Raw genomic sequence first — 12384 nt, forward strand, 5'->3', positions numbered from 1 at the left:
CTGGAGTTCAAAGTGAAAATTAATTGCTTATTAAACTAAAAATCTGATGTAAACAGAAAAGATGATGGGTTCATGATTACAAACTAAAATATGACAGATGATATCATTTAACACAAACATGTACAATTTGGATCAGTCGGATAAGATTTCTTTCTTTTCCTCTGTCCTGTTTTTGCAGATCGTGATGGACTCTGTGACAGACTCTGTAACAGGTAACGTCATCATCTCTGACACCAGAAACACTTCTTAAAATAGCCTTTTCATGAGCAACATTTGATCAGAATTGAAAAAAAGATCAGTTTCTGCAGTTATCCCCCACATATCGACTGCGGTTAAGGATGCTGCAGTCAGTGTTGTGCCTGCTGTAGTACTTCCTCCTTCCCATCATCCCTCTCTCTCCTCTTTTCTACACTCTCGCTTCTTATACCTTTTTACCATTCTCTGTCCTTCTGTGTCCTCGTTCATGACCCTGTTAGAGGTCAAAGTTCACGTCAGCCCTCGTCTGGAGAAATCCGGAGGTGTCTCTGACATGATGAGAGCAGGTGAGTGTTGATCCAACCGTAGCTCACGCAGAGATCACACACTCTTCCTGCTGTTTTACCCTTTCCCTCTTGATGAAGCTGGAAAAAGAGGCGCTTTCTGACTGAACTATATACATTTACTTATACACATACTTGACTATATGACGAAACCAGAACATTTTGTAAACAAACACTCGTGGGTCTTATATATCGTCGTAGACCAGTGTTTTAAACGTACTAATCCTGTACTGGTTTTCTTCTAATCTTGTCTTCTAATTCTCTGTTCTTTCAGATGATGTGTGTCTGCATGTGTGTGTGTCTTTGTGTGTCTGGCATACACACCACATCATCTCTCACTCACATATAAAGTTTAAAAGCAGAAAAACATCTAATAAAAACAGCTATTTTTAGAAGTTTTACTACTAAAGAATCAGGTTACCATGGCAACATTACCACAGAAATCATATCACAGCTTTGATTTACTTTTTCTGTGATAGAATTACTATATACTATATATATATATATATATATATATATATATATATATATATATATATATATATATATATATATAAACTAAATATGAAGACTTGAAGAATATATGAAGAATATGAAAACAGAAAAAACTGTTTGCTTTTTTAAAATCATGTTTTTTATTATCATGTTTTAATGTTAGTTAGCTGTATTTTTGAGTTATTTTAACTTTAGATAAACCAAAAAAATGTAAAAAAAAAAAAAAATATATATATATATATATATATATATATATATATATATATATATATATATATATAGTTATATATATATATTTTTTAAATAAAAAATATATATAATTACCAAGACCAGATTTTTTTATTTTTAGGTTATTGTTTTATCTAAAGTTACAGTTATTTCTGATCTCTAAGATCATTTGTCATCCATTACATTAGAACATAAAGATAGTCACCCTGTCTGTCTATGATTATTTTCATAGAGCTCACCAAACAGTGTCTTAAAAAACCACTTCACTGGCTTTTCAAATATAGAAGTCAACTGGTACAAACGGTGTGTGTGTGTGTGTGTGTGTGTGTGTGTGTTCAGTGACTTTATGTGAGTGTGACCGTGCATCATTGCAGGATGGTAATGTGTTCTTTCGTTGGCACTGCAGCGATGTACTCCGTAGAGATCACAGTTGAGAAGGACCTGGTGACTGGCGAGACCAAAGTCCTGTCCACTAACACACTGCTCCCCAAAGACCTCTCGCAGCAGGGCGTCAAGGTCTATGAGGATGAACAGAAAGGTGGCTGGCGATAGAGCAGGCGCACGGGGCTTTGCTAGATACGCTTGCTTTACGAGAAGTGTGCATCTTGACCTAAAACACATTAACAAGAGAAAATGTTATTCATGTTTTTCTAAACCCGAATGATTTTCATCCGTAGCCCTCATATTTTATTCTTGCTTTCACATGTTTTAGTGTACTGGGTCATGTGACACGTGGAAACCATTTCCATTCAGCATCGTTGAGGTCAAACCTGGCATGATGCATCTTCAAGTGGTATATTTAAATTAAATAATAAAATAGCTGATGAAGGGCAGGTATCATAGAAGTGAATGACAAAATGTACAATATAGGCTTATCTAAAAATAACATACCTCTACATGTAGGTTACCGATTAAAATGAACACTAATGGTAGTAAAACACTAACACACCTTTTTTTCACAAATTATGATTACAGGGCCAGATTATCATATAATAAGTTAGTGCACTTCTTTGGAATTTGGCAAATTTTGGATTAATAAATCAAAAGTAGGGTCGTAAACTTAATCCATATTTGAGAAAAAACCATTATATTTAAAAAGATGGATTCATGTTTTATGCCTTCACTTAATTTCCACTGTTCCTGATGATAGATTTGGTATTAAATCATAAATCCTGAAAAATTCAAGCAGACACTGTATTTATATTTAAAAAAAAATCTATTTATAGTATTGTAAACTAAACTATTAAGTTGCTAAAATGTTTTCAGTTGAATAGAAATGCTTCTTAATTATTAAAATGCAATAGAACTATAAAAAATAGTGGAAAAATTAAATTCCATAGGGCCATAAAAACCTTTTTTTAAACTTGCTTTTTGACTACTAGAACGTCATATTTTATCAATATAATGGAATGCAAAATTTAAATTCATGGCCCTATATGTTGCGATCCCGAATCTCTTTTCCAAAGTGCATTATTTGTAAACTAAAACCTTTGCATCACATAATTCGCTACGTATTAACATATTAAACTTTGTTGGTAGTTTATGTTGCAATTTACAATGTTGAGCACTCACGATAAAAAGAGCTCGCAGAAACAAGTTGAAATGGCATGGTTTCTTCAGTAAATGCATTTTTATCTCATGTTTGCTTATTATCACTTAGGTTTAGTCTAGATAATGTGTTATCCTTAATGTTGATGCAATATAGCATTAATCTTTTAGTGCCACTCATCATACGACAAATAACAACAACCAATATAATAAATCACTGGCAAATTCACATTTACTTTTTTCGCATAAATCTGAAAACTTTTAGTGCCAATCATTGGGCATTTTATCCTTATTTAAAGTTATTTATTTATTTAAACATGCTGATTAGGTATGTTTTGAAGCTGAGATGCTCGTTTAAGCTGGTCTTTTTGCTGGTTTATGCTGGGCATCTGACGGTAAAGGACCAGCAAACCAGCAAAAGACCAGCTTAAACCAGCAACCCAGCTTTAAAACGGGAGTTAATAACTAATAACTCCAGCATATGCGGGAGTTAATGGACAATATATGCTTTTATTGTATGGAAAAGAGTATCTAAACAACTCTTTCAGGTTGGATCAGAGGTTTGGAACAACACGATGAGTTACTGTTTCAAGATTAAAGTGTTGTTTTGTCAGTTTTACTTGATTCGTCATCAAACGCTCGTCACTTCTCGTAAAGGAAGAGGTTAATTGAGCATGGCTTTAGATGCAGGGTAACCCCAAACCCTCTGATTTTTGTTGATTTTTGTTGGTCAGAGAGATCATATTGTGCATTAAACTCTCAGTTGGTCACCCTGCATCTTGACTGCTAGTTTTGGGCATGTTGCTGCCACGCTTAGCCAGCTCGACTTCTCACTCTTCCCAGTGGTGTTACACAATGAAACTATAAATGTTGCACACATTAAACATATTCTCCAAAGGTTTACAGACGATTAAAATACTTGTTTCACCGATACATCAGTTTTATAACGCTAATGCTGCTAGCTGCTAATGCTAACACCAGTAACACCGCTTGCTTCCTGCTCTGTTTACTCCGCTTGCCACACTTTCCCTGTGTTTGATCCCTCAGCCAAGTGAGCACTTCTAGCAAGTGAAATGCTCTTAATGTACAACTTTAATAGCTTAACTGGGCACAGTATGCTTTCCATGCATTTCGTCGGTGGTTAGAATGAGTAGTGTTTGTGTAGCTGTCTTTATTATAAATTCTTATAATTCTTGACTACAGCAAACCTGCAGTAAATATGTGGCAAATGTCCTGCAGTGTTGGCTAGATGTTTGCTTTAACACTATAAAAAAGATTTATATAGGCATTGTCAAAAATGCTGTCAATGCTGTTTATTTGACCATACATCGCTTTTGTCGATCCTGGCCAGGATTTCTAAATTGTTCAAAATGTCCAGGGTTAGGCTTTGTTTTCCTATTGTTTTTCATACTTGCTGAAGGTAATGACTGAAAAGTAATTCCAATAGCTATCAGGAGTTCAACCAGTTGTGGCATGTGCGATGGCCAAAATGAGTCAAATACGTAATGGTGAGAAATGGTCATGAGAAACTGTAGAGAAACGGTCAATAGGAAAACAAAGTCAAATATTTTAGACAATTCAGAAATAAAAAAGGAAATAATTATGCAAAAATGGATGTATGGTCATTGCTTATTACTGCTTGTATTCTGTATGGTCTATGGTTATTATAAACATGGACCTTTTTTCCATCTAGTTTAAACATTTTTTTTTTTCACACATGTAATATTTTGTTTTTAATTTCTGAATATTTTTATATATTTTTGTAATATTGGGATAATAAAACTGTCCTGATATAATGAAGGAAACAGAAAATAAATCTTAAAATAGAAACAAGCTCTGCATATCATTGCAACCCCCTCAAAAAAAAATTAAATAAATAAAAAAATAATAATAATAATAAAAAGAAATACATTTCTAAATGAAAAATGTACTATATTTGTAATGTATATAATGTATACCTTTTGGAGAATGATACAAAAATTCTAGGTCTAAAGAAAATATATTGGTTTTATTTGGGGTTATATCACGTAAGAATTTTCATTTCAAATTTAATTTCATTTTATTCTTTAAATGTTTTTTTTTAATTTTTTTTTATGAAACCAGCAAGATTGTGCCGCAAAACAATTCTCTCAGAAACTGCTAATAAATTTCATAATTACTTAATAGAAATAGTAAGTAATATTAAATGTAATTTTCAACTTCCTGTAAAAAGTATTCCAGCAGTCTTGTGTGACTTCAAAAAATCACTTTTTTCATTGTTGAACACTCTCATTTATCAATGACCCACAAATGCTTGAGTTGATAAAGCCCAAAGTATACTTCACTTTTTACATATATGTGAGGTACAGCTTACTGTTTCCCATGCCGTTGTTTAAATGTGGAAAATGAAACAAAAGAGACAGAAGAATAACAACAAAATAGCAGAGACCGCAACAAGATGCTCACGTTGACAAACTCTTGTGAGCGAGAGGGTATGAGACAGTTCAGCTGTGGTTTAAAAGAGCTAAAAAGTATTTATCATCTGTGATAATATAGCAGACACTGAACACAGACTGCCGCATTAGATTATTTACTGCCCGCATTTGCGCACAACATAAGATAGAATAACTTTATGCTATGCAATCGATTTTGTACTTGTGCGCTAGCATTGAAGTATACTTGGGGCGCAACGCTCAATCATCACAGTCTTAAAGCGATAGTTCATCTTCACTTGCTATTCCTCATTGACTTCCATCGTAAGATAAAAAACGGTCAATAGGGACCAGAAACTGAAGGTGAGCTATCCCTAAAAAAGATGAAAAGCAGTCAGTCAGGGCTTTTTTTTTGACCAAAAAAAAAAGACATGTCACTCGAATAGTTTTGAATGGGGAAAAATGCAACACTCAATATGACCACTCGATCAAACGAAGCCCCGCCTTCTGAGAAAACGAGCCAATCGGTAACCGGTAGTCAGCGCTTTGAGAATTCCTGGTTGCTCAGGACTGTGCATGCACACTTGCGTGGTAGATTAATTTAAACATGACTCTTGAAGCCCGCACTTAGCCTGTAAGTTTGATTAAACAAAGGTAAACTTTTTAAAATTTGCTTTGAAAGAACAACAGCAGCAGCAGCAGCAGCAGCAGCAGTATGGTATAATATTTATTTGCCCGATACCTTCTTTCTTTCTTTGCATGGTTTTGAAAAACTTGCACCCGATGTTCCTCTGCGTCACATAACTCCGGGTCTTTTGCATAACGCAAATTTTGTTGTAATTTCTTCGTAGGAATTAATTGCGTTCGCTGAATTTTTAAAGTCTCTCTGCGAGCAATCGTACAGGTGCGGATATATCTGTGGCAGCTCAGCTATCCACCTTTTAACCTCAACGTGGAAGTAAGCCTATGGGTGACGCTTCCGGTTTGTTAAACGCTATAGAGAAAGAACGAGGAGAATAACAACGTGCAGTAAACGGTAAAACTGGTGGCACTACAAAGCAGTGTGTTCATAATTAAGGTAATACGTTAAAATGGCATGATAGAACACACCAGTTTTCGGTATCAAGTAGCAAAATGACCTGTTTTGTACGGCTAAAAATAGCTGGATGCCAATGAGTCATAAAATTGCCATTTTTACGTCAGGATATAAGGTGGATATATATAGTGACTAGGAGATGTTGCTCCCTTGCCTGACCTCAGCTGAATGAGAAACAAACCGGTTTTTCCAGAGAAGGTGGAGTTTCAGAACACACCCACAGATTGCATTAGTGCCGTGGACCAATAGTAGATCAAAGGCGTTTAATGGTCAAAACTAACTTTCTGAAAATGTTTTGTTGAGCCGAACTTCATTTTGGCCTGATTTTGTTTCGAAATGATGTCATTTCAGTTCGATATTCTGTCTTGTTTGAAGTATATCGGGCCTTAACGCTCTTTGAGAAAAGAAAACAACATTTATGATACTAGATTTCATTCGTGATTTCAAATTTGAAATTTGATTTCAATTAAATTTGATGTTTCCCCATTCAAAGAGATAGAAGCTGCACTTGGATGCCCGAGAGGCGCTTCGATTTTGGTCACCGAGTGACATGACTTGTCCTAAAGAGGCTTTGTTCCTGACTCGGTCTGTGTTTTTTTTCTCTGTGCAGTCGTGCATGAGGTGCGAAGCGTGGACGGTGCGGTAACCAACGGCGTTCACCAGCTCAGCTCTTCGGAGGTGGAGGAACTCCTCCACAAGGCTGATGAAGTGACCATGAGCGAGAGCAGCAAGACTACGCCGCGACTGGAGCGAGGGCAGGCCGAGAAGGTGGAGAAGGTGGAGAAAGACGTAGTCCCATCCCCCATAAAGGAGATCACGGGCGTAGAAGCCAAACCCGCAGCCCCTCAGACAGAAGTGGGCGGGGCCAGCACGGAGAACCCAGTCACTATGGTGTTCATGGGCTACCAGAGCGTTGAGGATGAGGATGAAACAAAGAAGGTTTTGGGGCTGGAGAGCACGACTGTGAAGGCTGAGGTGGTGCTCATCGAGGACGGAGATGCCAAGACCGCTGCCGGTGATGCTAAGCAGGAACAGGCGCCCCCTAACGGCAGCCCGGCAGAGCCACCGAAGGCTGAAGAGGCGGCCGGAGAGTCGGGGCAGCCAGAAGGGGGCGCTGCTGAGGTCAAGAGCAAGGAGAAACAACCCTGCAAGTGCTGCACCATCATGTGAGCCCAAACACACCCTCCCAAACACAGACTTTACTGATGAAATGCTACAACAGCAAGGCTGAGAGGAATAAACGTTCAGTATCTTTTGATAGAAGCTGTTGTTTCTTTAATTGATTTTTACCTGTTTTATATTTTCTATATTACTTTATCCTTTCCCCTCGATCCCTTCTAACCTAATTTAAATTTTAACACGCTTTTTTTTGTTCTCTGAAATGAGTCATACGCGCTCCCGTAAGAGAAGTATGAAGATATGACCCTTTAACTGAAATGAACTGATCAAACCCCTTTAATCAGCATTTAGTTCAAAAACAATTTGTCTTACCTTTCCATATGGAAGATTCAAATACTTCCCATAAGTGTATAACATATATGATTTTTTTTTTAAGCCTGTTTATTCTGAGTTCCCTTTTTGCAGAGCATGTGTTGTGTGCACTACGAAGTATTTTCACTTTCACATGAAAAGATTGAAGAAAATGATTGATCTAAGCATCGTGCACTGCACTGTATTTATTGCTATTGAAGCTGTGAGAAGTATTGCAATTATTTTTTGTTTTATTTTGTTTTTCAAATTAGGAATAAAGCCTGTGGGATTGACAGAGCGCACTTTGCATTTGCTTAGAAATGTCCATCATGCGGGAGTTTTAAAGAAAAGTTCTGGGTTCGATACGAGCTGAGCTCTTGATTAATACAGAAAATAGTTTTGACTCATCCCTCAGTTTGCAAAATGTTTTTTTTTAAACATATGAATTGTCACTTACAAAAAAAGTTTTTGTAGCTCTAAAGCTGTACATTTTAGTTTTTAGTTTTTAAATGCTTTTGAAAGCCATTTCTTTTACTCAAGGATGCATTTATTAGATCAAAATACAGTAAAAACAGTAATATTGTGAAATATTATTGTAGAATATCACATAGTTTTAAAAACATTTCTCTAATGATGGCCATTTAGGCCAAGAGATTTACATATATTTATTTGATCAAAAGTACAGTAAGAGGTGAAATTTTATCATTAAAAACAACTCTTTTCAATTTAAATAAATGTTAAATTGTAATTAATTTCTATCAATCAAATCTTATTTTTTGTCACATGAACCTTCAAGAAACACTTTTTTATTTTTTGCATCCTTGCTTATTAAACGTATTACATTCTTTAATATATACAATATGCAATATATATATATATATATATATATATATATATATATATATATATATATATATATATATATATATATATATATATATATTGCATAATCCACATGATTTTACAAACTTAGGGATGAGTTTTAATAGTTTTACAGTAAATTAAAGCATGTCACAGCTTATGCTCTCTATTGAACCAACATTCCTGCAAATGCACGTGTAACCAGTATGAGGCTGTTTGCTTTAAATGAAAAAAAACATTTAAATGGCCAATCCCTTCTCTTTTCCCTTGCTATATCTCAAACACACAGTAATACAGCACCGTTTTCCTTATTTCCCTTATTTTTGTTCTCCCGTGAGTCCAGTAGATTGCGCTCTTTCATATTGAAATGTAGGACAGGTGAGCTGAGGATATCTCAGTAAGCTTTGATGTTTTGCTGTTAGGCTGTTCGGTGGTCGTTCTCAGTTAGACTGTTGCAGCAAAGAGCTCGCGCATGTGTTTGTAATCGTTCCTTTGTGTTTCTAACTAAAATATATATATATATAACCCCCACTTGAAATGCTCTATTTATTGGAAATAGAGATCAAGAGTAGAGAGTCAGTTGTTCTCTCGGTTACTTTCAAACTGCTGCATGATGTAAACTCGCATCGGATCATTTGTAGCCTTCTCATCTTTCATCTGCATCGCTCGTGTGCATTTGGCCTTGTTCTGACTTTCGGAGGTGTGTGTGTGTATGTATCAGGCTGGCTGTGTGTTTTTAATGGTATGCCAGTCCGCACTGCCGTCAGCCCTCAGGAAGGGATCAGTGACCGCTCATTCCTAACAAGTGACATCAACAAACTGCTGCAGCCAATCCTATGCAAGAGCCCTCATGCGTGTAAACTAGTGTCAGAATAAGCAAAGCTCTCTCACTTCCACAGCAATTATAACAGTTCCCGAGACTAGAATGGAGAGACAGGAAGGACATTATCCGCCCTTCCTTAGCTGTTCCAAGGAAGTGTGGCGAGGGGACAGGAAACATTTAATAGGTTATTATACCAAGTATTGAAGCTGTTTCTTATATATATATATATATATATATATATATATATATATATATATATATATATATATGTTAGCATTTTTGTGAAAAGTTGGAACAAAAAGTAGCTATGATGCCAAATGCTTCAGTAAAAACAAAAAGCATATTGTTTTTGTAGCCTATGTCTTTGTGGAAGAGATGGGTGATGGATTGGTGCTTATTTAGTTATTTTCATCTTTTCCATAACAAATTTAAACGTTAGTAACATTAAAGGTGCATTTGTAGTTAGGTTTCGCAATCAGTGTCTAGTTTCATGTAAGTAACACAGATACCGTGGTGTTTCAGAGGGATGTATTTAATTCCTTTACCTGTCTAACTCGAGACTTTCCTCGCCAAATATTGCCGTACCGATGTTTCTGTCTGATGGCTTCAGACCATGATAAATACACGCAGTAAACACACATATATAAATAAAAAACATTTATTTTGAACGCGATTAATTGCAAGTAATTGTTTCACAGCGCTAATATGTAGTGAAACTGGCTTCATTACATCAAGTCCTGCCTAAAACAAGCATACAAAATTATGAAAAATGATTCAGGCGCTTCATATTACATGGTATTTAGTGATACGTAAATTACATTCAGTATTAATTATACTTCATTAAATACAATTGTAACTGGTAATTGTAAAAGGCGTCTTTCTGCAGGTTTGGGCTATGATCACATTGCATTTACACAATAACCAGCGCGCTGTGTTTTGAGATTTTTTTAATCGAAACAATTTGCAAATCAGTTTAGTGTTTCAAAAAGCTTGAAATCACTATATACAGGTAATGATTGTCCCATTGTTTCTGCTGGAAGGCACAGTGTTTGTAAAATATGAATTCTTTGCATCCCCGATCAACGCTGGGCTACTAGCGGTCGTGAAATTTAGTGAAACTCCGGGGGTCATGCCCTTTCATCGTGCTAAAATACATTTTGATGGGGATGGCACACGCCGTTAATAACTGAAATACATTTTGGAGAAATCTTTTTCTAAGTAACAAAACAAATGTATTTCCTCTGTGTGTAAAACTTTAGCTCCAAACTACTAAATGCACCTTTATGTCACCATGGAGGGTTTTTTTAATGAATGTTAAACCTGTACCTTATAAATTGCTTACTTTGTAAATTTAATTTGATAGCAAATTAATAGCATTTTTAGGAGAATTAAATTATGTGGCATGGGTAGCTGGTAGATGTGTGCTAGAATAATGTGTGTGTGTGTGTGTGTGTGTGTGTGTGTTGCGTCTATGTGGTCGTTTTCATGATTTGTTACATTTAATATGTCACGCTTTATCTCTCATATTACTTACATTACTGCCCGAATTGCTGGGGTGAACTCAGTGAATGTTGTTTAGAAGCCCAGGAGTCAAATGAGGTCAACATGAATGCAAAAAAAAAAAAAAAAAGACTATTCCGTTTATTGCGTTTACACACATTCGCTTATCCACGTGTACACTTTTTGGATGTAAAGCAGCGTCGGTGAGGTTATAATTAATGGTTCGGAAACCTTTTGCTTTCCTCCCAATGCTCCGGGCAACTTCCTTTAAAGTCTTTGCATCACTGTGAGTTTCATGGTTTGCCGCTCACCTTACTGTCCGTCAGTACTAACATTCCAGTTCCGACGTGTTCCTCGCCCCTGAATGCCTTGCTGTCTGGCCTCGGGCCTGGCGTAACTCTTTTGTATAGCTGCATGCTTTTATAGGTACATACATCACACATATCTACATATACATATCCGTTTCCATGTTAGATAACGTCCCTGTGCTTGAACCCCTAACCCTTGATGACAAGCTGAGTTCAAAGTCATGATAGAACAGAGGACAGTGTAGGAACATATAACCAGGTTCCTCTCTTATTGGATCTCCTGATAATGAGTGTGTGCTCTTACTGCCACTGTTGTCTGTGTGTTGTGAAGGTCTGCTTTCTTATGAACCTGACAGAGCTGTAGAAGGAGTTGGAAGGAGACATTAAAATGTGACGTGTGTTACAGAAATCACTGCCTCTGTCTTATTTTCTTCGTCCAGCAAATGTGCCGCTGACGATCTATTCTACAGTAATGCACAAATCATTATGTAACGGTATTTCCTGCTATCGTCGACAGCGCAAAAAAAGATTCATTTTGCAGTCTGTATTGAATGAAATGCAATGAAAATATCACGCACGGCGAAATAAAAGCAAGAAACTGCTTTCTATTGAGCTGTCCTTGCATGCTGCACACAAAAACTAGTTAGTCGGGAATGTACAGTGCAAACAGTGTTGATCCGATTCGCTAATAAATGACTCTAATGAGTGAATCAGAAACATACGGCACAACCAGACTAGTTCGATTCACTTACAAATGACTCTTACGAGCCTGTTCTTTTGAGTGAAGGAGAAATGTACAGCACAACCAGTGTAGTCTGGTTAACAAATGACTCTTATGAGCCAGCATCTTGACACAAACTAAGGACAAAGCTGAGGAGTAAGTTGGAAAAAAACTTGATTTGATGAAAAAAATATATATAAACTGGTTGCGGGCCCAGTAGTGAGACCTGAGGAACACCACTGTTGCCATTCAGAGCTAATCTAAGAGCCATAGTGGTATTGTCACCACTATTGTCAATGATTAAATGACCAGGCTTCACAGCAACTATGAGGTGCATTATGGGATGGTAGAGGGGTATTCTCGGCTTTTGTCCTAAGGTTGCTG

At 36.5% G+C, this 12384-nt stretch overlaps 1 protein-coding gene across 4 annotated transcripts in view; it reads left to right on the plus strand.

Moving 5' to 3' along the window:
• palm1a (paralemmin 1a) overlaps positions 1 to 11688 on the plus strand; it is a 31285-nt gene extending 19597 nt beyond the window's left edge. For 2 of the 4 annotated variants that reach the window (XM_043252244.1, XM_043252243.1), the window contains exons 6-9: positions 179 to 212; positions 477 to 542; positions 1669 to 1800; positions 6928 to 11688. In XM_043252244.1, the coding sequence (XP_043108179.1) occupies positions 179 to 212; positions 477 to 542; positions 1669 to 1800; positions 6928 to 7487 (792 nt within the window). In that variant the 3' untranslated portion in view covers positions 7488 to 11688. The remainder of the gene's footprint in view (positions 1 to 178; positions 213 to 476; positions 543 to 1668; positions 1801 to 6927) is intronic. The other 2 variants (XM_043252245.1, XM_043252246.1) reach the window with 2 other exon arrangements.
• Positions 11689 to 12384: the final 696 nt, after the last annotated feature.

This window comes from Puntigrus tetrazona, chromosome 11 (genome assembly GCF_018831695.1).
Source record: "Puntigrus tetrazona isolate hp1 chromosome 11, ASM1883169v1, whole genome shotgun sequence".
NCBI classification, from domain to species: domain Eukaryota; kingdom Metazoa; phylum Chordata; class Actinopteri; order Cypriniformes; family Cyprinidae; genus Puntigrus; species Puntigrus tetrazona.